The sequence below is a fragment of the Scheffersomyces stipitis genome, chromosome 3 (genome assembly GCF_000209165.1).
Source record: "Scheffersomyces stipitis CBS 6054 chromosome 3, complete sequence".
NCBI lineage: Eukaryota > Fungi > Ascomycota > Pichiomycetes > Serinales > Debaryomycetaceae > Scheffersomyces > Scheffersomyces stipitis.
In genome coordinates, this window is record NC_009043.1 from 634,356 (window position 1) to 659,345 (window position 24,990).

The 24,990-nt window shown below is 41.4% G+C and overlaps 11 protein-coding genes across 11 annotated transcripts; 5 read left to right on the plus strand and 6 right to left on the minus strand. All coding sequences in view use genetic code 12, as the record gives it.

The window, feature by feature from the left end:
• Positions 1-361: 361 nt before the first annotated feature.
• Positions 362-916, plus strand: PICST_30667 (predicted protein; the record flags this gene model as incomplete). The annotated part of the gene is made up of 1 exon (XM_001383366.1): positions 362-916. One exon carries the CDS (start codon positions 362-364, stop codon positions 914-916), a length of 555 nt encoding a protein of 184 aa, XP_001383403.2.
• A 141-nt stretch (positions 917-1,057) lies between these two features.
• Positions 1,058-1,817, minus strand: YPT1 (GTP-binding protein of the rab family; the record flags this gene model as incomplete). Its single annotated transcript, XM_001383719.1, has 1 exon — positions 1,058-1,817. The coding sequence occupies one exon, from the start codon at positions 1,815-1,817 to the stop codon at positions 1,191-1,193; it is 627 nt and encodes a 208-aa protein (XP_001383756.1).
• Positions 1,818-2,929: 1,112 nt separating this feature from the next.
• Positions 2,930-3,781, minus strand: PICST_35491 (predicted protein; the record flags this gene model as incomplete). The annotated part of the gene is made up of 1 exon (XM_001383720.1): positions 2,930-3,781. The coding sequence occupies one exon, from the start codon at positions 3,779-3,781 to the stop codon at positions 2,930-2,932; it is 852 nt and encodes a 283-aa protein (XP_001383757.2).
• A 1,142-nt stretch (positions 3,782-4,923) lies between these two features.
• On the plus strand, positions 4,924-5,976 carry ADO1 (adenosine kinase; the record flags this gene model as incomplete). The annotated part of the gene is made up of 1 exon (XM_001383367.1): positions 4,924-5,976. The coding sequence occupies one exon, from the start codon at positions 4,924-4,926 to the stop codon at positions 5,974-5,976; it is 1,053 nt and encodes a 350-aa protein (XP_001383404.1).
• A 594-nt stretch (positions 5,977-6,570) lies between these two features.
• POL5 (DNA polymerase V that has motifs typical of DNA polymerase family) lies at positions 6,571-9,798 on the plus strand (the record flags this gene model as incomplete). Its single annotated transcript, XM_001383368.1, has 2 exons — positions 6,571-8,992; positions 9,032-9,798. 2 exons carry the CDS (start codon positions 6,571-6,573, stop codon positions 9,796-9,798), a joined length of 3,189 nt encoding a protein of 1,062 aa, XP_001383405.2.
• Positions 9,799-10,896: 1,098 nt separating this feature from the next.
• On the minus strand, positions 10,897-13,482 carry MDL2 (ATP-binding transporter; the record flags this gene model as incomplete). The annotated part of the gene is made up of 2 exons (XM_001383721.1): positions 10,897-13,312; positions 13,412-13,482. 2 exons carry the CDS (start codon positions 13,480-13,482, stop codon positions 10,897-10,899), a joined length of 2,487 nt encoding a protein of 828 aa, XP_001383758.2.
• A 196-nt stretch (positions 13,483-13,678) lies between these two features.
• DPP3 (dipeptidyl-peptidase III (DPP III) (Dipeptidyl aminopeptidase III) (Dipeptidyl arylamidase III)) lies at positions 13,679-16,058 on the minus strand. The gene has a single exon (XM_001383722.1). It carries the CDS (start codon positions 15,835-15,837, stop codon positions 13,756-13,758), a length of 2,082 nt encoding a protein of 693 aa, XP_001383759.2. The 5' UTR covers positions 15,838-16,058; the 3' UTR covers positions 13,679-13,755.
• A 470-nt stretch (positions 16,059-16,528) lies between these two features.
• On the plus strand, positions 16,529-17,608 carry PICST_30674 (predicted protein; the record flags this gene model as incomplete). The annotated part of the gene is made up of 1 exon (XM_001383369.1): positions 16,529-17,608. The coding sequence occupies one exon, from the start codon at positions 16,529-16,531 to the stop codon at positions 17,606-17,608; it is 1,080 nt and encodes a 359-aa protein (XP_001383406.2).
• Positions 17,609-18,107: 499 nt separating this feature from the next.
• On the plus strand, positions 18,108-19,955 carry PBP2 (PAB1 binding protein). The gene is made up of 3 exons (XM_001383370.1): positions 18,108-18,351; positions 18,513-18,519; positions 18,581-19,955. Exons 1-3 carry the CDS (start codon positions 18,115-18,117, stop codon positions 19,837-19,839), a joined length of 1,503 nt encoding a protein of 500 aa, XP_001383407.2. The 5' UTR covers positions 18,108-18,114; the 3' UTR covers positions 19,840-19,955.
• Positions 19,956-20,350: 395 nt separating this feature from the next.
• PICST_30676 (predicted protein) lies at positions 20,351-22,519 on the minus strand (the record flags this gene model as incomplete). The annotated part of the gene is made up of 1 exon (XM_001383723.1): positions 20,351-22,519. One exon carries the CDS (start codon positions 22,517-22,519, stop codon positions 20,351-20,353), a length of 2,169 nt encoding a protein of 722 aa, XP_001383760.2.
• A 974-nt stretch (positions 22,520-23,493) lies between these two features.
• On the minus strand, positions 23,494-24,510 carry SNF4 (5'-AMP-activated protein kinase, gamma subunit; the record flags this gene model as incomplete). The annotated part of the gene is made up of 1 exon (XM_001383724.1): positions 23,494-24,510. One exon carries the CDS (start codon positions 24,508-24,510, stop codon positions 23,494-23,496), a length of 1,017 nt encoding a protein of 338 aa, XP_001383761.1.
• Between the last annotated feature and the right edge of the window lie 480 nt (positions 24,511-24,990).

Genomic DNA, 24,990 nt, shown 5'->3' on the forward strand with positions numbered 1-24,990 from the left:
CCTAATTAACGAGCACTCGGACTTGGCCATCAGTTTCCGAAAAGAATCTTCCTACAATGACATGTTCCACAAGAGCGTATACTATCCATGATGTCTATACTCGTGTATGCCATGTATCGTACTTGAACATCCATCCTTCCATTTTAAATCTTTCCATCACGTTCTCGTAGTTTGTAAGCTGCCCTAACCAGCAATATGCACGAAGATTGCTAAACCCCATCCCCACGAAAGTGGCACTATATAAAGAGTGAAAGTTCCCCTATTTCTGACAGCCATACATTTTTTTTCTAGCATTGTCTTTCTAAACTTAGCTATCGTCAATTCCTTTTTATCTTTAAATCCGTTTAATTATAGAACCAAAATGGTCGCCTCTACCCTTGACTCCTCAATTGCCCCTCTGCTTCCTACTGCTCCCAAACCGGTACCAGTATTTACTTTCAACTTAAAACTTGCCGGTGAGCCTAGCCTGATATTTGTCTCAAAAGAGCAAGACAAGGCTTTGTCTTTAGCTACAATTGCTGATGGTGAAATCAGAACTGTTGAAAACGAGTTAGGTTTGGAATTCGACGTCAGTGGTATCACAGGATTTGACGACTTGAATGCGAGACCTTCAGTCAATGCTGCAACCTTGGATTGTAAGTTGTATGGTAAGACTGGATCGGGAGCTGGTGTCTACGTCAGATATGGAGGTGTGGTTCAGTTTTTGGAACCATCTCTTCTAGTCATGTCAAACCAAAAGCCAACTTCGGAGTTCGATGAATCGTACGTCACCTGCAACCCAACCTTCACCTTCGATCTGAATGTTGAAGAAAAATATCAATGGGTCTTGAGAGAGAATTTCTTTGGTAAGGGACGTTTTGTTAGAGACTCTGCTGGTGTTCTTCACGTTCAATACTTTATATACGTTTTCCGTTAAGAGTGAACAATGAATGAGGAAAAGAGCATCAGATAATTCAATTTATATGGATATTCACGAATACCTTACCAAGAGCCTCTCCAAAAATAACTGTAGATCTGTAATCTTGTAAAATAGCAAATAGATCTTACTACACTCTCTCACAATATAATCATATTACCTAAACAACTTGTAACAACAGTATATACTAGCAACCGATCCGCGGACCCTGTGATTACAATAATATTCTTCTTATTATCATCATTAGTATCGAAAACTCTACAACTGGGTCTATTCAACAACACGAATTTGTTTGGCCAGAAGTCAACGACTGGCCCCTCAAGTTGACATTGGACTTACCTGCGTTGGCGCCACTTGCAGCGTTGGCGTTGACGTTACTGGTCATCTGAGCCTTGATCTGTCTAGCCATGGTGTAGAAGGCCTGTTCAACGTTGGTGGACGAAAGAGCAGAAGTTTCCAAAAACGGAATGTCAAGCGCATCCGCAAACTCCTTAGCGGCCGTGTATTCGACAATCTTCTTGTCCGATAAGTCTGCCTTGTTACCCACCAACAACTTCATCACGCCGCCAGTGGCATAACGGTCAATTTCTTGGAGCCACTGCTTGACGTTGTTGAACGATTCTTGGTCCGTGACATCATACACAATGATGATCCCGTGAGCACCTCGGTAGTATGACGACGTGATGGTTCTGAAACGCTCTTGGCCAGCAGTATCCCAGATCTGTAACTTGATGGTCTTACCGTCCAACTCAATCGTTCTGATCTTGAAATCTACACCGATGGTGGAAATGTAGTCTGGCGTATAGGTGTCATCAGCGAATCTCAAAAGTAAGCATGATTTGCCAACGCCCGAGTCGCCGATCAACAACAACTTGAATAAATAGTCGTATTCGTTGTTCATGATGTTACGAGTGTAATTAGAACCGGAAAACTGAAAAATACGATGATTGAGATTATCACAAAATTCTGAAAATCAAAATCAAATCACAATCAAATCTGGAGATTGAAGATTCAAAACTATCTGGTAAATTCCTAAGAAGATGTGACTGGTAATCTAATTATCAAATGTTTCAAACTGATATCTTATAGGTGTCCTGGAAACCTTTTCTAGATGCTTCAGTCGAACTCTATGACAGATGTGTTTTGGCAAGGGGCACTCTGAAAGATAACCACAGGCAAAGAATGCAAATTAAAGAAGCACACAAAAAACGGTAAAAAAGTGAAGGATTCGTAAATAACACTCGAGGGCTATATACGGCACTAGACGGGCGAAATGTTTCTCTATGTAAGTAACCTGGTGGATCTTTTGATTTCAAAAGAACAAGATAAAGTCATGTATTTATTGTTTGGCTTGTTTGCCTCACTGAGAAAAAAAGACTATTATCGGTTTTGAGGTTCGTGTCGTTTGGAATGGTACGCACACTACCATAGTTAATGTGAAGATGAGTTGTACAAGTGGAACTGGAACGGATAGTAGTGGTTAATAGAGAAGGGTGGTTTGGCTTAGCTGGTGTAGGCCAATTGCATCCTTACCAGCGATTTCAGACAAAACTTACTTCTTTTCAAACGGAAATCTGTACTTTAGTTTCAGTGGCGCTACCATCTGGTGAAATGGTACCAGTTTCAGTGTGATAAGTTGGAAATGGTTGGTAGCTGAATTATTATATTTATAGACTACTGCTTGTCCGAACAGACTTGAAAATGATTAGATAGGATGTCGGCTACTGTCTCTACTACCTCAACAAATAATAAAGCAAAACATGTCTGCCTAATAATAGAAATGGATCTTGAAATTCATGCGGCGCTACCAGCTCAACATTCCATCAAGGCTTGTAACCTACGCTAAGAACTACTTTCGTTTGTTCATATTATGTTGTTCATTTATATACAAATATGTCATACATATTCGATATGAGACATTGAGGGAATCCGCGGACAAAATTACGCTGGAATTCACAATTGTAGTACTGTAGAAAGAATCTTAATTTATAGATTCTTTATAGATCCGTAGATCTACTCAAGTTTCTTGTGGTGGCTCTTGCCAAAGATCTTCTTCTTAGCAATCATGACCATCTTGTAGAACCAGAAAACGTTCAAGCTATCCAACATCAAGTTCAAGCCCAAGATAGTTACAGGCAAAAACCAGTGGGTTTTACCAAACACAGCAAACATATCCGTCGCCACCATAAAAGCAGCGTAGAAGCCCCAGGCAATTCTCACAGAGAAGAACGTGATCAAGAGACCCAAGCCATTTACAATTACAAATGTGTCGTTGAAAGTTCCAGCTGGAAGTCTAGAAGCGAACCAGTTGATGTTAACAAAAGGTGTAGACAACTCAAAGAGAAGGAAGGCTGGGATCCAAGGCTGGCAGTACGGAATTAAACTACAAGAAAAGACATAGAAGGCTGCAAAGCCGTGGAACAAGAAGCCGAGGCCAAATAGCGAATACCATCTGACGCAAACGTACAAGTCCCAAAGGAAGTAGCCTATAGTCAAGGCAGCTACAAAGCCTCCGTAGTTAGAGGCGCCCAAGATGGAGCTGAAAGGATCTTCAACTCGGTTCTGCCAATGGGAGTGGTTCCACATTGGAATCAAGATACCAATTGATATCACACATTGCACCATAGACACTACATGGATGTCGAAGTTGACTTTGGTCTTGTGAGGCAACTGGGTATAGGTTTTGCCGAAATAAGCTGTTGAAAACGGAGCCAGCAACAACTGGGCCGTGAAGTAGAACAAGAAAGAGGCAAGGACCTCATGCCAGTGTTCTTCTAGGAAGTTTGTAGGGTGTTCGGGGAATGGTCTTAGGCTGAGGAACGGATCTTCCGTGAACACCGGAAAATGAGAAGTGATGAATGACATGAAACGAAGATGAATGTAAAAGTTAAAGAATAAGACGAAATCTGAAAACACGAAATATATATGAAATGTCAAGTCGTATAACCGAAGTATTCTCTAGAAACAAGCTCAGCTTTTTGCCTAATCGTTGGGATTGGAGATCAAATTCGTCTACTTGACGTTTTCCTGTCCACAGACTGTACCAATTCCCTTTCGCGATCCTCGGCCAGTCTTGGGCCCAACAAAAGCGACTTCACATGGATTTTTGTCGGGCTGTATCAGTGCATTTATAGGGACCAGCGGTATTTTGATCAAGTTGGATGGTTTTGTAGTGTCAGATTTGACTTCGGTTGTCGCAAATGGTGTGAGAGTTTGAGATCAGTATTGAGTGCCCTTTTTGTCTATTTTGGCAATTTACGAATTCTGATACGGACATTTTCTTGGTATTCTCAGCAATTCTACAAAAACACTAAAGCTGAACAATTTGAATAAGTACCAGAAATGACAATTGCTAGCAGGAATAATATAAGACTCTGACGAAGTGGGAAAGGTCGGAACATCCCTCAATGTCAAGACCGTCTCTACTTTTTCTCTTTCAGTTTACACTATATAAGTGCACTAATATGATGTATCACTTTGCAGCCATATCGAGCACCTATAATAGCTCCAAACTTTTCGCAGCCATTTTGCCAGAGACTTAATCTGATCACTTCTCATATTTATTCTAGACCTATTATCTGTATACATCATTTTTACGAGAAGTTCCTACAACTGGGTCCTGGATCGCTTGGTCATTCGCTTACCCCTGAATAGGCCCATTTGTCTACATTGTTTTTCTCCACCATGCCAACAGCTGCAATAACGCAACCAAAATATTTCAGCATCTGCAGCCCACTGCTTGAGACGAAATCTTTTAATAGATTTGTCCCCTCTCCTTCTCTCATATATTCTCTCCAATCTTCTCTCGGACTTTCTATCAGGCCCTCCTCTTGATCCTCCTTCCTGCCTGTTGCGATCCACAGTTGGTTTTGCATCATCTTTCCGCGTGCACAACCACGGTGTGAAAATTCGAAAATCAGCGACTGAAAAATTCACGACATAAGCTTAGAACTATGCTCAAATCTCTTTCTTATTCACGGAGATATTTCCACACCACTATCACCAAAATGTCCTACCAATTAGTTGCCTTGGGTAATCCACTTTTAGACTTGCAAGTCAACGTCGACGCTGAGTACTTGAAAAAGTACGACTTGAAGTCCGACGACGCTATCTTGGCTGAAGAAAAGCACTTGCCAATCTACGATGAACTCATCAAGAAGGACGACTTAGTCCTTGTTGCCGGTGGTGCTGCCCAGAACACCGCCAGAGGTGCTCAGTACATTTTGCCAGCCAAGTCTGTTGTATACTTCGGCTCTGTCGGTAATGACGTCTATGCTAAGAAGTTGAATGAAGCCAATGCCAAGTACGGCTTGAGAACTGAATACCAAATCCAGCCAGATATTGAAACCGGTAAATGTGCTGCATTGATCAACGGTGTCCACAGATCGCTTGTAACTGACTTGGCTGCTGCCAACCACTTCAAAGCTGCCCATTTGGACAAGCCTGAGAACTGGAAGCTTGTCGAAAACGCTACCCACTACTACATTGGTGGTTTCCACTTGACTGTTTCGCCTGAGGCTATCGTCAAGTTAGGTAAGCATGCTGCTGAAAACAACAAGGTCTTTACCTTGAACTTCTCCGCTCCTTTCATTGCTCAATTCTTCAAGGATCCATTGGACGAAGCCTTGCCATATGTTGACTACGTCATTGCCAACGAATCCGAGGCTGCTGCCTACGCTGAGTCCCATGACTTGGGCGTTGATGCCAAGGATGTCGTTGGAATCGCTAAGGCTGTAGCCAAGTTGCCTAAGGTCAACTCCAAGAGACCAAGAACTGTTGTCTTCACCCAGGGTCTTGACCCTACTGTTGTTGTCAAGTACAACGCTGAAACCGAAGACTACGAAGTCAAGGCCTACAAGGTCAGAGAACTTGCAGCAGAACAAGTCGTCGACACCAATGGTGCTGGTGATGCCTTTGCTGCTGGTTTTGTTGCTTCTTTGGTTGAAGGTAAGACCGATGCTGAAGCCGTCGATGTTGGTCAATGGGCTGCTTCTCTCTCCATTCAACAGGTCGGTCCTACTTTCCCATTCCCAAAGCAAACCTACCCTGGTACCAACTAGATTGACCTGGTAGATTAGCTTAGTGTTCTGCAATTGGCATATAATTTTTTTATGGAATCTTTATGGTGTTTCACATCGCTTCATTTCAACATGGGTTTACTTCTCGGTTCGTTTCTGCTGGTCAATTGCAGCTGGCTTACATATATACATAGACTGCAATCTTAATTCAACATTGTTGCAAGAGTGGATGTAGTTTCTCTTTCTACTAGTAATACAATTTGCTTAATACAATTTGCTACACTGGTGCTTCTTTGGTAGTCTCACAGAGAGTGAATCAGGAAAAAAGATCGGACTCAGTGAGATTTCAATCCCCCCCATGAAAATTTTGTTCAAATCATATACCTTGTCTGTATCTTGGTCTTGTTTCAGCTCTCCTAGATTTCTGTTCTATCTAATATATCATTTGAATCTTCTCTTAGTCGCGGCTCATCTCGTTTCCCCATACTTTTTTCAACCTCTTCGCACTGTAAAAAAAGTTGTCGAGATGAGTTTTTCGCTTGTCCAAAATATCTGTAGAGATTCTTCAAGTGAAGTTTACGTCCATTGGATCGATTTCACTCGCTGAGTTTCGTCGAGTGTAGCCTACTTTCTCAAATGTCGGTTCTGAAGGATCACTACTATCGTCTTTCCTCAGAAGTTCCTCAGGAACGAATCGAGGCTGCTACTGCTCTCTTGTCTGAGTTGGCCCAGGTCAATCTCAAGCCTGACTGGGACTATGCTTTGAACAGATTGGTCAAAGGGTTGATCACCACCAAACAAAGTGCACGCTTTGGCTTTTCCATGGCCTTGGTCGAAGTTGTCCGTGAGTTGATCTACAGAAAAGAAGAGGAATACGCGGACATCTCCATTTCTTCCTATCTCAGTCTTGTCTTGCATAACAGCCAGCTCAAGTCTTCCATGAAGGGAAAGGAAGAAAGATCAGTCCTTTTTGGGAGATTGTTTGGTTTGCAAGTTTTGATCAACTCGCAAGTTCTCCTTGATCCAGAACTAATCGCTGACGAGCAAATTCTCTTCAAGTTCATCCATGCTCTTATAGAGTTGTCGGGATTGAAGTCGTGGTTGAGAGAAACAGCTATTTTCACCTTGTGTCAATTCATAAGGTTATTGAATAGCGAAGAATGCAAATTGAATGATAACTTGAAGTCAAAGGTGTTGGTCCAGATTCTCCAGGACGTCAACGACCAAGGTCTCAATCTTTCAACAGAAGGTATCGCAGTTTATCTTTCTATACCAAGGAGCCAGAGACAGCTACTTGCTGAAAAAGTCGTTTCTCCAACAGCGAACTGGAAACATGGTGACCCATTTGCAAAGGGTAACTTGCCTGTATTAGCAAAAGCTCTTAAAGATGTGGAAGTAGTAGACCCCGAAGACGACACCGGAGAAAAAAAGCAAAATGGCAAGGGCAAGCAACAGAAGGGAAGTTGGTCTCCCAGAATTCCATTTGTATGGGATTTCATATTAGAGAACTTCAACGAAAGCAATCCTTCTGTTTCTGAAACAGAGGATGAAACCTCCAATTCCAAAAAGAGAAAGAAGCACTCACACTCACATTCCAAAAAGCAAAAGATCGTGGACGACGAGTCCAGAATCTCAATGAAGGAATTTTTCAAAGTAGTCATTGATGAGTCCTTCTTCTCAGAAAAAGCATCTCATGAAAGAAAGTACTGGGGTTTTGAAATCTTTATCAAGTTCTTTCAAAATGTGCACCTGGGCCAAGTTCAATATCTCTTCTCTCCAAATCTCATGAGGTGTTTGATCAACCAAAGCTCAAAGCAAGACCGAATGTTGAATAAGATTTCAATCAAGGTTCTCGAATCTATAATCGAGGAATCCAAGGTACATCCTTTTAAGGCTCCAATTGCAGTATCAAACTTAACCAATGAATCCGTAGGAGGCTGTTGGAATTTTGATCTTGTTACCAAATCCAAAACTGTAGATAGCCTTCTATCTTTATTCGGTAAACAACCAGAAGAGTCTCATGTTACTCATCATGATATAATTTTATTAGAATTGAAAGACGTTTTGCAATCAAAATTCAAGGCAGCATTGGAATCACAAGAAACTGATTCCGAAGAATCTACTGAATCGTTCAAGAAATCAAACGATAACATATTAAAATGGTGTTTGGATAAGTTGTTGCTTTTGATTAGAGCTAACAGAAATGTTACTGAAGACAATGATGTTGAATTCGTAGAAGATATCATCAAGTTGTTGATAAAGTACTCATTCTTTGTTCCGGTCAACTCCAATAAAGTGTCTATAAACATTAGAAACATTTGCCAGGAAAGACTCAACTCCATTTTGTCAGACATTATCAACCAAAGAAGACCAGATAAGAGCTCTTGGTCTGGTTACTGTGTTAAATATATCACTAAGCTCGAATCTTCGTCCAAATATCAAAATTTGGTCGAATTGGACGAAGAGTTGACTACTTTGAAAGCTGAAACGTTGGATACCTTGGCTTCTATTGATGAGTTCGGTGGAATGACACAAAACCCAGCCAAGAAAGACCAACTTTACTGTTTCGAATTGATGTTTTCGTTGGTCCTTGTTCAGCTATATATGGGAGACGAAGAAACAGTTCAAGTTCTTAACGAAGTCAAGCTTTGTTACGAAGATGTTTTCATAGGCAGAGAAGATGAACAAGAAGAAGTTGACACTTCGGTTGTTTTGACCGATATAATCTTGTCTTTTGTTTCCAGAAAATCTACCTTGTTGAAGAAGTTTGCAAATATTGTATGGGAATTTTTCTTGTGTGCAAAAGATGAAACTACAGACAGAATAAGATTGAATGAAGATAGTTTGAAGTTGATGTATGACGTTTTATACGCCAGAGAAAACAAACAGGGCCAGGCAGGATTGTTTGAAGGAGACGGAGAATTTGTTGAAGAAGGAAAAGACGGAGAGGGTTCTCAAGATGAAAACAAAGAAGATGAAGACGACGAAAAAGAAGAGGAATCTGATGAAGACGAGGATGAAGACGAAGATGAGGATGATGACATACAAAATGAGGAAGGTGACGAGTCCGAAGATTCCGAATCTGACGAAGAAGGAGTATCCAGAGATGATGCCTTGACGGAATTGGAAAAAGAAACCAATTTAAAGTTGGCAAAAGCATTGGGAATTCCTACCGAAGAATCTGGAGAAGTGAAATTCGACGAGTTGGATTCTTCTGAAGATGACAACTATGAATCTGACTCTATGGACGATGAACAGATGATGGCTATGGATGATCAACTTTCAAAGATTTTCAAAGAGAGACAAGATGCCATTTCTACTCTTCCTAGTGGTAACAAAAGAAAGGCCGATGTTATGGAAGCCAGAGAGCACATGATTTTCTTTAAGAATAGAATCTTGGACTTGCTTGAGTTGTTCAACAAGACCCATCCCAACTCACTCTTGAACTTGACCACAATCAAGCCATTGGTTTCGTTAATCAACTTAACTATGGACAAGAATCTCGGGGTTAAGGCTCATAAATTGTTGAAGACAAAGATTAGCAAGACGAAGATCAATGACTTCGAAGTCTACTACGCCACAGAGGAAGAACAAAAGACTTACAAGGATTCGCTTCTTGATCTCATCAAAGAATTACAACACACCGCCAGTCACACGAAGTCATCAAACCAGGCCCATTCATTGGCATGTAGCCAAGCATGTATTACGTTGTCGAAGAATTTAATAAACTTGGATAGAGCATATATGGAGAAGGTTCTCGATGTCTACTCTGTTTCATTGAAGGAATGGGCCATGGATTCCAACAACAATCTTCTGTCGTCATTCTTCTTTGATTTTATCAACTGGATCAACGCCAAAAGATAGCCATAGATAGAGTCTTAAATAGATTTAGAATGCACTGTAATATTAGTTAAGTTGTGAAGAAGTGTAGGTTTCCCAAAGACGTATAAACTAAGAGAGACAATTTATAAGGGACACAAGTTTAACTTTGCACAACATTTACCATTCTGACTAGATTACAGTTAGCTAGAGGCTATGAAAGTGTTCTCTGTTAGTGCAGAATCATGAGCTAACTAATCACGTATAAAGTGTCTAGTAAGAAATCGATATGATTGAAGAAATTCACGTGACTTGAAATATTATTAGTTCTGAATTGTACGCTAGGAATCTCATGAAATCTGACTTCTGCAGTAATTCACATACCACTCTCCATCCAATGAAAAATGCGACTAAACCCGAGATTGAAATATATGAAAAAAGAAGTTAACAAAATCCATACTTCTACTACTTTGTCTACAGAAATCACCACACACAATGTCTGCCTACAAACAAGCCGGTATCTCCTTAACTAAAGCCATGGCCATTGCTGCCAGAACTGTGAGAAGTTCTTTGAAGCCAGAATTCAAGGCTGCTGCTGAAAGAAGAGGTGTCACTGAAGCCAAGGTCATCAAGATTGAAAATGGAGTTCAAGCCGAACCAAAGCCATTGAGCCAATAAACAGTCGAGTTTAGAGATCTGAATCTGTAGAGAAAAAATGAACGTATGATAAAATGAATTGAAGGAATGAAGATAAAAGGAATCGTGAATGAATCGTAGATTATGTTCATATTCATTTTGAAGATTCATTAGTTCGTGGACGTCATAAATTCAATTATATCTCAATTCAGTGTCCTTCACTCAGATAGACCGCAATTGAATTGTGGTCTGTTTCATATTTATGATTTATCCTAGTAATGATAAAAACATAGTTGTTGGTCAGTTTCGCTGCCAGTGCTTATAGAATAGATTATTTCAATAAAAGATTTTACGTTAAAAGGAGTGGGTACTGTCTATTTCTAGCCCGTAATAAATAGTGCTTTGCTATATACAAAGTATGGTGTGTTTCACCAAGATTTGATGATGATATCATCTGATTTGTGATATGCGATGAATGTAGATCATCATTTGATAAGAGTTCATTTTTCATCTTAATTCATCAGGAGTCAACTTCGGATTGGGTAAGTCCAGATCTGCCTTTTTACTTTCTTCAACTATTTGCTCAACGAGCTCGCTTTGATTCTCTTTAGATTCGTTGGACATTTGTTCCACCAATTCTTTCTTCAACTCTAATGGCAAGTCGTCTATGATCGCTTTCAAAGATTCCAACTTGCCCAATTTCTGGGTAATTTCTAACAACTCTGTCTCATGGTTTATATGGTCTTGCTGTTCAATCTCTTGGTCTGAAAGCTTTTGTTCCTGCTTCAAGTTGCTCGATTCGTCTAATAGTTTGGACAACTCGGAGTTGGCATTGCTGAACAACTCAACAAATCTACCCTGTTCAACTACGTTACCGTTCTTCCCAAGTACCACTACAAACTCCGACTTAGAAATTGTCGACAAACGATGCGCAATCGATATTATCGTCATCTTTCCTTGCGATGTGAGATCCTTCAATGTCTCATTGATCAAGCTTTCCAGCTTAGAGTCAAGAGCTGACGTGGCTTCGTCTAATATTAATACTGAAGGTTTTTTGATCAAAGCCCGAGCGATTGCGATTCTTTGCTTCTGTCCTCCAGACAAAGAAGCTCCACGAGATCCAATTAACGTGTTATAGCCATCGGGAAAAGCTTCTATGAAATCGTGACAGTTGGCTTGTCTAGAAATCTCAATTATATCATCCATGGTGAGGTCGTTGATTTCCTGAGGAGTCAAACCGTAGACGATGTTCTCCAAGATACTTCCAGACAACAATACTGGCTCTTGTTGAACAATGCCAATGACCTTTCGTCTCAATTCACGAACTTGGACGTCCTTGATGTTGACACCTCCTATAGTTATTTCTCCTTCATCGATATTGTAAGATCTTAAGAGCAACGCAGCTATCGTAGACTTCCCACAACCAGAAGGAGCAACTATACAAGTACTGGAAGATGGAGAGATCTTGAAACTACAGCCTCTGAAGACTTTATCAGTAGGCCTAGTAGGATAACTGAACACCACGTCCTTGAACTCGATGTCATTTCCTATCCATTGGGGAATTTTTTCCCCGGTTATAGCCGGAACCTCGTTGTCATGGTCTATTAGGTCGAAGAGTTTGACTCCGGCTCCAGCTCCTTTCATCAACTCCATATAGGTAGTGGTTAGACTGTATAATGACAGGTTGAACAACTCCAGATACATTGTGAAAGCAACCACATCACCAGTAGTCATGGACCCGTTCAATATCAAATACACTCCTAATGCTATACACGACAAGTAACCAGTGTGGTACAATCCGTATATGGAAACCGAGTAGTTTGACTGAGCAAGAGCTTCCTTTTTTGCTACCTTGACTACTTGACGAAGTTGATCTGAATACTTGGACAACTCTTTCTGTTCCCCTGTGAATGCCTTTACCAACTTGACAGCATTAAGCGTTTCCTCACTGATTTTTGTGAGGCCAGCCGTTGCATTCTGGAGTCTGGTAGAAAGTTCTCTGATTTTCTCACCATACCATACAGAGCCTATCGTGATAGGTGGAGAGATCAACAACATCACACAGAAGAGGAGGGGGTTGATTGAATACATCATATAAGAAGAGATGATACCAAACAAGAAGTTCTTCAATCCATCGGGCAAGTTACTGGTAATGGATTTGGAAACTACATAGGCATCACTCGATAAACGAGATATCAAGTCTCCCACTTTATGTTTCTCCTGGTCGTAGAAAGCTGCATCATGTCGCAACAAATGCTTCATAACACGAAGACGCAATCTCGCTACAAGACGTTCTCCTAAAACCTTCAACACCCAGATTCTGGCCCAGAAACACACTGCACTGACCATCATGAACGGTACCATGAAGGTGAACACTGTGGAATACTTATATCCCCAGATGAGCAAATCTCCATCAGCATCTATCACATGGGAGTTATAAGCATCTATGGAGGCTCCTACTAACTTCACAGCTGTTGTTGGATACAAGACAGCGAATAAAATGAATGCTAAAGCATACAAGAATAACCTCAAATCTGGTTTACCTAATCGGATGATTCGGCCAATAGTCTGGAGATTCTGGCGAAATGACTTTTTGCTCTTGATTTGCTCCACTTTCTCTTCTTGCTTGATCTCTTGCTTTTTCAATCGGGCCAATTCCAAATGGGCATTGAGCGAATTGGACAATTCTGCTTTGGATTTCCCATCTCCTACATCTTTATGTATATCTTTCGAAATGATAGATCCAGTCGAAAACGACCGTATGCTGACAAAATTGTGGAAATTCTTAGGATGTATCACACTATTCTTCAAAATCGATTCATTGTATATTACTGATCGCTTTGGAAAGTTTGAAGTAGCGGAAAGCCGACTTTTCACTTCTTTGTCCATATGAGACTTCGGCTTCAGAGGAACTGGGTATTTGCTGTAGCATGAGGTCAAAGAAGAAAGTCCGCGCCCGGGCGGAGCTACCCGTATACCCACAACTACTGAGGATGTCCAGGTCCGTATTCCTAACACGTACAAAGACATATCCGGGTTCTGGGTTTGTGGAAAGAAGCAAGACTTCAATTGTAAAACTCGACATTTCTTCATTATGTCATAATGGGCTCGGACGCAGTTCGGACCGGCACGTGACGTTGATAAAGAAAAAAATTAATGGGTGCAAAAAAGGAGAATATTTGCAGATGGGAGATCAACAATTCGTTACAGGATATAGGCCAAAAAGTGCTCACTATTATCAGATATGACTACAGACCCACTATTTATAACTATATAGTTAGTACAAAAATTTCCTCAGTTTATATTCGGTGTAAATGACAAATACAGAGCCGCCTACACTATACATTTGAATCATCTTCATTAGACTCACACAGCTCTTTCGGCAAAACTTTGAATCATGCCCACTTCCGACTCCTCGTATTCCTTGACTTCAACAGTCTTATCTTCACCAATAACGGTGTTGGCCTGGATCAACTGCTGTCTAGGCTTCTTCTTTCTGATTACAGTGTCTCTGAAACGAGCATAGTCGTCAGTAATATCGGTTTTGCCAATATAGTATGGAACACCTTCAGCAACGTTAGCGGTACTCTTGTAGAGAGCCAAATGGGCCAAGTAGTCACCCAATGCTTCTACAGCTACAGTATCCAACTTGGACTCGTCAACGATAATCTCAAGATCGTCAAATGTCTTTTCGTCCGTGTACTTAAGAGAAACCACACCAGCAGTGTGCAACACTTTGAAGATACTGAATCTGGCTTGCATATGAGGCTGGCCCCATTTCTTAGTCTTTGGATCCCAGTATTCGAGTGCAATTAAACCTGCTCTGGCCATTAACAAGGTACCGATCAACTTGACCGACTTCTGTGCCTCCGGCAGAGTGAGACCGAAAATTGGCAAGACTTCCAAAGGCTTCTTGAGAATTAAGTAGAGAGCAACAAGCTCAGCACGACATTCTTCAAAAGAACCTGAAGTCGTACCGAAAAGAGAACCCCAGGTATCCGTAGGCTTGTACCAGGTCTTGGTGTTGACTTTTTCTCTGTCGAAGTTAAACACGCCAGGAGCTGTTTCCTGTAACAACTTTCCAGAACCATGTCCCAACAACTCGTGCAAACCAACCTGAACTTCGAAAGCTTCTTCTCTCCACTTCTTGAACTCGGCCTGGAGATCTTCTGTGACGAAGGGAAGAAAGTCATCTTTCTTGGGTTTCTTTGGGTTGGCAGAAAGAACATTACCTAATGAAACGTTCTTGAATCCAAAGTTCAATCTGACATCGTCATAGTTAGGAATGTTGATACCAGCTGGAACTCCTGAACCAGCGAATGTGAGAACTTCCAAAGAGGTAAAATCAGGAGGGGTGAAAGTGTCCTTTTCATACACTTTATCCCAGGGCAATTCCGACAAGAATTCGCCAGCGCGATTGACTAAAGTAGAAAACTTAGCAGTTCTATCGTGGTTAACCATTGCTACTAAACCTTCCCATTCCCCTCTGACACCGGCCGGGTCCCTGTAGGTTTCAATAAATCCGACATTCGATTCGACTTCTGGCTTCAAATCCTTGACCCATTCGATCTGCGATTTCTTATGCGCATTCATAGACCCGGTTTTGAATGATTCGATATAATAATCAATCAACTTGCCCTGGGTCTCGTTGGCTACGTATTTCTTAGCTTCTACAAAGTTCTCAACGATCTTACCAAAAATGTCGGAGTGATCTCCAAATTGAAAGGTGATTTGTGCACCTTTTTCGGAAGTTATGGCATTTTTTGGGTAATAATCAGTGGTGTTCTCAGTCTCAGCACTGGCCACATGGACAACAAATACACCATCAGCTTTCTTTTCCACTCTGGTATTCTCTGGCATGATGCCATTAGAAGCCAAAGCAGAGTTTACGTCTTCTATCTCTTCTCTAGTAACTTTCAAGGCACCAGGATAGTATCCCGAGGCATGTCCACTAGCAGTCCAGCCCAACAAAGCAGCATCCGTAGAGTAAATGTCGTCGCGGACTTTCTTGTAGAGCTCCGATACCTTGGCATTGCCAACGCCATCGTAGATGAGCTTGTCCAATCTTTCCACTGGCAATCTGGGGATAAATTTCTTATCTCCAAACGACTTGTAGTTGCCTGTGTTGGACAAGAACTGCGAAGCGTACTCCAAGTAGTGGATGACGTCAGAAGAAGAATCAGCGACGTTCTTGCCCAATACTTCCACATAGGCTTCGTTGGATTGTGGGCTGCCCAAGACAGCATGGATCTCCAAGATCAAGTCGTAGATATTTTCACTTTCAGGCGAAACCGATCTCAACACAGCACGCGTACCCCAATGAGAGGCTCTGGAAAGATAGTGAGCGTACAACTTGGCATTGGCAGTGGACAAGTCATTGAAGTGCTTTTTGGCAGATAACAACACCAAAGGGGCCTCTGAGTCGGCGTAAAACGTGGCGAGAGACATCTAGGAAGTTTGGTGGGAATCGGGAAGAGAACTGGAGGAAATAGTGGAATTCTAGCGGATAGTTCTAGATTTCAGAGTGCGGTGAGAAAAAAGTGTGGAGTACTTCTGAAACTCAGCTAACAATTGCGACAATTCTGACAACGATTGGATAATTGAACGAGTCTGATATTTGCACAACTTATAGAGTGAATATCTAGAATATCTGTATGTCAATGGACTAGCACCAGCAGTATCTACAGCATGAGATTAAAGGAAGTGTGAAAATTGAGCGCCACTCGGTTCTTTTATAGTAGGGACGGAAACGGTGCAACATTTGATGCACAATGAGGTAGAATGTCGCAGATTGTATGCAAATTGGTTATATATGGTAGGACATTCCAATTGTCTCTCTTGTCTTCAACTGGAGCCAGTCAATTCCAGTCAATTTCAGTCAATTCCAGACCGAGGTGTACAAACCGTGGCATGCTATTTATATGGGCTATACATTAAGAGAATCGGTAAATTTAAGAAGTGTAGCGTAGGAACCCGTATACCTTCTCCTAGTATAGCCTGACAGAGTGAGGCAACTCCATGCCGACGCGACATTTTCGCTCATAAATGTCCCCAGATATTTAGGGCCGTATACCTACAGGGCAATGAATGGCTCTTTTCTACCGTCTGGAGAAGTGGCATTACCGTTAAATTGTGTGGAATGGCTAAACAGAAGAAGGTGCCGGAACCGGCTCTAGTCAGGTCCAAAAATAAACAGACTGATAAAAGATCACAGAAACAAGAACAAGATCTACAGGAAGAGCAAGACGAGATGAGTGAAGACATAGTAAAGGATGAACATGTACGAAATACCGATAAGGTCAAAGAAGCAGACAACGTAGATCAGGATGACGATGAAGATGATTACGATGAAGAAGAGGATGAAGATTACGATCCTGAAGCAGTAGTTGAGACTAATAAAGAAGACGAAGAGGACGATGAAAAAGCAGAGAAGGATGAAAAAGTGCCTGATTTCTCAGCAATAGAATCTGCTACTATAAGTCAAGTTAGGACGAGGAATCAACGACTACAGGAGCGACAGGTAGTGCAGTCAAGGTATATTGGCAGCTTTGAAACCGATTCTCTGGGTCTAGTACCAGCGCCCAGATTAACCGTAGATGTAGATTCCATTTTCAATGAGATGAAGGAAAACACGCTAAATGATAGTAGACCAGACTGGAAAGAATCGATAACAGGAGACGAAGGCAGCAACAAAAGTTCAAGTGACACAGGTAAAAATAAAGATGGTACTCTCGGACCGAGGAAGATCAAGATCCAGACCTCATATGCCTTTGCTGGAAAACTCATTACTGAAACAAAGGAGGTCGACGAAGACTCGGCTGAAGCCAAGGCCTTCCTCAACTCGACTTCTGTAGTTGCGGCTCAGGATTCAGATGAAAATGCTGTGAGGTCGTTTGTTCCTGTGATTCGTAAAATTCCATCAACAGGAGAAGAAGTAGAGTTGCGCATCAAATTGAAAAGACCTTCCTTGATAGACAAGTTCATGTCTGCCCACGGAAGCAAGAAGCTGAAGTTGTCTACACTTGAGAAGTCGAGATTGGACTGGGCAAGTTTTGTTGATCAGAGAAAGATCGGCGATGAATTGAAGCTACACAACAAAGCAGGTTACCTTGATAAACAAGATTTCTTGGGACGAGTCCAGGAAAAGCAGGATATCGAGTACCAGAAGGCAAAGGAGGAGGAAAGACTGCGCCAATGGCTCAAACAACAACAGGGATAGACAAGAAGTTAGAAGACTATTGTTTTAGAAAACTTTTGAATTCTAGAATCTGAGAATGCTGAAACAATAAAGAAACCAAAAATGTCGATATTAGGTAAGAATAACAGACTTCAATTATCATCACTATTGTCTGAAATATTCTGACTATATTAAGCTATTCACCATGCTCTAGCTTATTACGATTTTATTCCATCTCTTGTATATAGTGTATATTAGTATTGGAATCTGACGAAAACTCTTTCAAAATCTCCACAATGAAAATTTAATTCTTCTCTCAAATCTTCAATGAACAAAACCAAATCATAAGGAAAGTCTAGTACGTGCATTTGAAGATATATTCTCTTACCCAATTCGACTCCTACTGCTACTTCTATGAAATGATTGTGTTCCATCTCTTGTTTAAATCACGTGAGCGACTCGCCAGACGAAAATTATTATAATTGTAAATTATCTGAAAACTCAATGTTACTTTCAATCCTTTTCTTTTTTCATCTGGTCCAGCGAGTATGTCGTCAAATAGCAATATCTTGAAACGTAAGAACGACGATCTCGAGTCATCCGCTGGAGATCAACTTAACAAACGTGTAGCCCTTGATTCTGAACAGTTGGATCTCAATGTGATTCAACAAGAACAATCACAAACTGCTCCAGCCATTGGCTCCTCTGTTACTGGAGAGGTTGTTGAGCCCGTAGAAGTTTCCGCAGAAGCAATTCACGAAGCCTCGGCCGAAAAGACCGAGACTGTGGCCAACTTGGAGGACGAAGATCAGAACGTCGAAGATGATTATGACCCATCTATCGATATCAATGTATCTAACAACAACATCAATGACAATAATAACAATATCAACAATGATGTCAATACTATCACTAATACTAATATTAGTAATATCAATGCTGGAAGCGATGCCGTAAATGACATCGATGACGTTTCTTCGAACTATACCAACTACCAACACGACTCCTACGGAGGTAGTGAACATGCTAGTGGTTCAAAACCTATCTCCAATCATCGGGAACGGGATAGTGACCCGACTTATGTGCTGATCCGAATGTACTGTCCGGTTAAGGAGGCCAGCTGTATTGTGGGGAAGAAAGGTGAGAAAATCAACCATATACGTGAAAAAGCAAGTGTACGCATCAATGTCAGTGAGAACTTGAAGAATGTGCCTGAACGTATAATTTCTGTCCGTGGACCAGCGGAGAACGTAGCTAGGGCATTTGGACTCATCACAAGAACAATTTTGGATGAACCTGAAGATGAACCTGCTTCCATGATCAGTCAGCAGTACAACTTGAAGATTTTGGTGCCTCACCCTATGATTGGCTTCATCATTGGAAAACAGGGCCTGAAGTTTCGCGAGATTGAAGAAAACTCAGCAGCCAAACTAAAGGCAGCAGAGCAACCTTTGCCGTATTCTACAGATAGAATTTTGTCCATAACTGGAGTGGGAGATGCTATCCATATAGCCATCTATTACATTTCCCAGGTAATGCTTGAGCACAAAGATTGTTTGAAGAAGAACAAAATCATCTACTACAACCCTGCCAACTTCCACCACTCCAACGTCTCTAATAGCATGATGAACATCTCAATGGTTTCCAACAATAACAATATGAACAATATGATGGTTATGGGTCCAAATGCGATGTCTCTTCCAATGAAAGATAACAATATGGCCAATCCGTATGGACAGAAGCCACAACCATATGGCCAGCACCAAAATAAACCTCCACAGCAACATCAGCATCAACAGCAACAACAGCCTTACAATTTCCAGATGATGTTCCAACCAGCTATACATCCACAACATCACTACGGAGCCATGGCTCCAGCAGCAGCTCCACCACCTCCAATTCAGATGCCATCACAGACTCCATACACTGACGAGCACGGTAACACAATTATCGGCGAAGTCATCACTAATCCTCCAGTTCAATCAGGACCTACTCCTGATAAGTTGAACCAAGACGTTTTCGTAGCCAACGCCAACATAGGATCCGTCATTGGAAGAAGAGGTAATAATATCAAACACATCAGAGAAAACAGCGGATGCACATATGTCAAAATTGAACCAGACAAGGGCCAATCCATCATGTTGGGAGGCGGCAAAGGCTTAACCAACATCCGAAAATTGACGTTGACAGGAACCCTCAGCTCTATCCAGACTGCCATCTTCTTGATCAACCAGAGAATCGCAGCCGACAAGGAAAGAAATGCTCTTCATTGACTTGTACACTTTTGATAACTCTCATATTCAATGTCTGTGGACCATCTATAGTCTTCTTTCTTTCTTTGTTCTTTTTATCACTTTCATTTTCTAATATATCTTATCTGATCATCTGTATTTCTATGTATTTCTATTGTATTCTACTTCTGTATTCTACATCTACTTTCAATCACTTTTGTCTCTGGCCGTCTCTGTACGTCCTCTATTCACTTTTGTCCATTCTCCGTCTGAATTTCTACTTCTGTATTCTTTCATATGTGCTTCTGAGCATATTTGCATTCTGATCTGATTCTAAACCATCTGATTCCATGGCATCGTTTCTCATTAAATCAACTTTGCATCTGTACTTATATTTCTGCATCTCCTCTCCAAATCTGTATCTCACCGTCTACTCTTGCATTATATCCCTGATAGGGATAGTCTTCGACAGGAGATACTTATTACAACACTTGAATTGTTACATTGATTCGTCTATAATCATACAAATGTACAATTTACTGTCTATAAAAACCTAAAAATGTTTTACTCCCAAACTCGTCAATAACATCGTAACCACGCTCAACAACCCTTCTCCAAGAACAAGACCACTGCTGAAAATGATCATGGCGATTCTGTTGTTTCCAGCTGTTTTATTTCCAAAGTTTATCCACCAGTAAGCAATAACACCGCCAACAAACCGTGCAAGTGTGAAGTTCGGCGTATTGTAGATACCGATACCTACGGCTATACCACTGGGCAAGTATACAAGATACTTGTGGAAACGAGAACTTGAAGGAATGGTATTTTTGAGCAATGCAATAAACCCAAAGATTGCTCCAAAGATCATCGAAAATTCAAATGCCATAGGTGGTAAGCCTTGTCCAGTTACCAACCGAGAACAGTCGATCCAGATCACGGCTGTCGGTATTCTGAACAAATCTCCAGGAATGGTGTATACTGCATTGTAGACCTTGTACATTATACTGCTGAGGAAAACCGAATATAATGTACCGATGATTTGTGCTATGAATTGTGCCTTGGGCGAGGCTCCTATAAGATGACCTGTCTTCAAGTCTTGCATCAAGTCTCCGGCCTGTTGCGCCCCAGCTTCCGCAACACCTCCTGCTACCAAGTTGATCAAGATTTTGGATGGGTGGTTGGCTGGAATGACCACTGCAAAGATCAACTGCGACAACTTTCCAATTCCAGAAACTGGGTTCAAGTCTGTTTCTCCAAGAGCTCTAACTCCAAGAACAGAGAAGAACAAGGCAAGAACAATTGCTACAACGGCAGCATAGTACGGAACAATGGAACCAAACACGATTCTGATAGAAATAAGACAGAGAATGGATGAAAGGATGATTCCAGAAAACGTTATCGTGTTGCTCACCAAGTAGTCCTTCTGAATCTCGGCTCTGGAAAGAGGACTAATAGAAGACGTCTCGGCTGTTTTAGCTCGTTGACCAGAGTATGTGCTGTTAGAGGGGTCCTCATTCGAGTTTCTGTCGCTGTCTTCGTTGAGTAACGACTGTTGCAATTCTAAAGTTTGCAGAGTTGCTTCTGTATAATGTCTTTGGGTGTTCAAATCTTTCATGATCTTGATTCCGCTTCTGATCGATTTGAACGTCACTATTAGAAAAGAAACAAGTGAGTCGCTGATCATCACACTCAAACTTATCCATAGAATCCATCCTTGGCCTCCATGAATCCAATCGTCAATAGCTCCTGGGGCCCAGTTCTTACTCTTGGCTAAGGGTGCAAGGATGCCCCATCCCAAAATCGCACCAAACAACATGTACGATACAGTTGGTAAACCCATGATTATACCCTGCCCAATATACGCTGGAGAAGGCTGGAAATTCCACTTGTACTTGTTGGAAAGATTTGTGCCAAATATGGGCAAGTTTTTCAAGACAGGAACAAAATACGATACCAATGTATAAGTGGCAGACACCAGAAATGTAATCAATAACGAATGGATATTTTTAGAGTAGACTGAAGGTTCTTGACTATTTTGCTTTACTGGTGAGTCTTCTTCTTGTTCTGTTTCGTCGTTGGCAAGATAGTTTTCCATATCCTGAGACATGGACGTTTTGTTTAACAAGGCATTTTCATGTTTTTTGATGGCTTTTGCTTCCTGTTCGTCGTCGTAGATTTCGGTTCCATGCATTACTGAGATCAAAGTGGCTGTAGCACTTCCTGAGGGAAAGGGAAGCTTCTCCTTGATAATCACTTGCTTTCGGAGTGGAACAGCAAAAAAGACTCCAAAGAGACCCAAGCCAAGCGACCACACCATCAAGTCAAACAACGAAAACGAAAATTTGTCGCCCAAGCCAGACTCTTCTGCTGTGAGGAACTTTTCGATAGCCGGTACAATCCCTATAAGTCCGTAGCATAGAGGACCTGTCCCTACAGCTACAGCTACACTTTGGACATAGACATTCTCTACGTCAGTAAAATCTTCAGAATATGGTGACAATTTGAAGATCGTGAAACCCAACAAGGCAGCTGGAAGTGACATCATCAGCACCCAGCCTGTCTGGAGTCCAAACTGGAAGTTCAGCACGAGCACTATGGACCCTATAACCAAGCCTACAAGAGTAGCACGTAGAGTGACCTGGGGGAGGGCTAGTTTCTCGCCATAGGTGTGGCTCACTGGCTCAAGCGTTGTTTGTGAAGCATTTCCCGGCGAATGTGACATTGTGCTATGGTATTGTATGCTAAAAAATGGGAATGTGTGAAGATGAAGTTAAAAATTTGAGCTTCGGGTATGAAGTAATGGATGCGATGAACTGTGAGATGTTATATGAGATGGAGTGTGAAATATGGGAAATATCAGCTAGTCTCTGGTATCATGAACTCATGGATGTGTCTGTGGTGAGTTGAAGGCAAAAAAAGTAGCAAAGAAGTCGGAAAATGACAGAATATAAAGAGTGTGAAAGGTCAAAAAGTTGTTGAGAAATGATCCACAGCTCGGTGAAAAATACATCAATTTCGCTATTAGTAATCGCAAGAAATTTTCCGCTATCTACCAGAGATAAAAGTACGATTACGCGCACCAGATTCAGCTAAAAGAAACCGTCTATCAGTTGAATGTGCAGGCAGTAAACGGAATTGTGGAGTCATAGTAGCAGAAGTTAACAGAATTCGACTGGCGAAGAAGAATAAATACAGCTATAATTTGTTTATAATAGCCATAATTTGGTCATTCTACAGTATCGTGATAGTGTCGAAAAGAGAGAATGTCACATGATGTCAATGGTTCAAAATAGCAGTGTCTGTAGTGCTTAGAATCTTGTGAGTCCAACTAGTCTTCAGACTTTCTGGGGCCAGTTCATGTAAAAACTGAGATCTAGTGACTCATTTAGCCACGACTTTGTGCATTTCTACAGTTCTTTGTTGCCAGTCAGCAGCTCCACTCCAATGTAGTGGAAGGAAGTACTGTCTCAATTATTCTTTGTCTCTCAGTAATTCGTTGTCTCTCGGTAGTTTCTCTCAGTAGTTCGTTGTCAACTTCTTGTAGTTGACCATCTTCTCGGATACTCTTTTATCAGTCTCTTTCTCCATAGACTCTCTTCTCGTAACTTCTTGAGTCTCTCTATGCACTCACTCTATCGACTCATTCGGCCCTGTCTACGTCCTCTTCTTTCTACTGTATACTGGCTAAATACCTACCTAGTCCTCGCCAAACAAGATGTAGTTCAAGATGTCACTCAACGTTATCACCGAGACCAACTTGCCCTCTTCGTCCACAACAAACAATCTGTGCAATCTGGACTTTCTGATGGTATCCATGATGGTGCTCAATCTGTCGTTCATGGTACACGTGTGAACACCCTCAAACTCTTCTGGTCTTCTTAACAATGCATCACCAACACTCAAGTCCAAGTCGGTGTACATTCCTCCCTTCACCAATGCCAAAATATCAACGGCCTCGTAGACGTTAATCAACTTACCTTGAGCATCGACAATAGGAACTGAAGAAACAGATTTGTGGGCCAACAAGTGGATGACTTCAATTACAGGAGTGTTCATGGTACATGTGGAAATGTCCTTAATTGTGCCCAAGCCTTGCAAGTCTTTGACGGGTTTCAACAACATCTTTGTTTCCTTACAGTTTAAGGCCACGAACTTTAAGATTCTATACTGTGTTAAAACTGATACCACAATCTCACGGTGTGTCTTTTCGTCTTCGTCAATCAAAGGAATTCTTCTGGCTTTTGACTCCAACATCTTAACACAGGCCTCGTACAACGACTTGAAGGGATGGATCGATACCGTTTCTATGGGCGTCACACCAATAGCCTTCTCTACTTCTCTTAAACCATCGAGGGTCAACTGGTCCACTAATTCAAACTTCTCTGGAAACTGGAAGTAGTACTGGATCACGTTAATAAAGTCAGACGACGTCAACAAACCTGCAAAACGAGAGCTTTGGTTATTCCACAATGGTGCTGACACGATATTATTCTGAAGCAATATGTTTAAAGACTTTTTGACCAAAAGCGATGTGTCCAATACGATCAAACGATATGAAACTGGCAACACATCATACGAAGTCTTACTCTGGAGGAACAACCTGATTGCTCGAACACCGATTTTCTGGTCGTGCTCGATTTGTTCTGGTGATAAGCTCAAGATGTACTCGTTAGGTGTTGCAGAGCCAACAAAGTCTGACGACACTTCAGTCATATTTGATTAGTTGGATAGATTCGTTGGAAAAAAGATTATGAAAAGTGTAAGTAAAAGTTGAAGAGAATATGAAGAAAGTACGGTCTTTTTTGCGTGTCAGGCTGCTTTAACTATGCTGGAAATGGAATTGTGTAATCTACTGTCCAATAAATTAAGCGGGTCTGTATGAGATGTAGTGGATAGAGATTGACCGGTGAAGTGTCTGGTGGTAATTCCATTTGGATGTTGATAGTATGAGGATGTCGTGCGACATTCGCGACATCGGAGCTTGACCTGAAGTTTTGTGTAGGCTTAAGTATGGAAATACTGCGAAAAGCTCCTACAGTGAATAGCAATGGAGTATTGAATCCCACTATTTAATCTTAGAATCTTCATCTTTAATTATCTGTTACATTCATATTCATAATCTAAGTATATATCTCTTTGCATTCCTTGTCTGACATTCTTCTGTCGCCCATCATCTTCTTTCACACCAAGAAT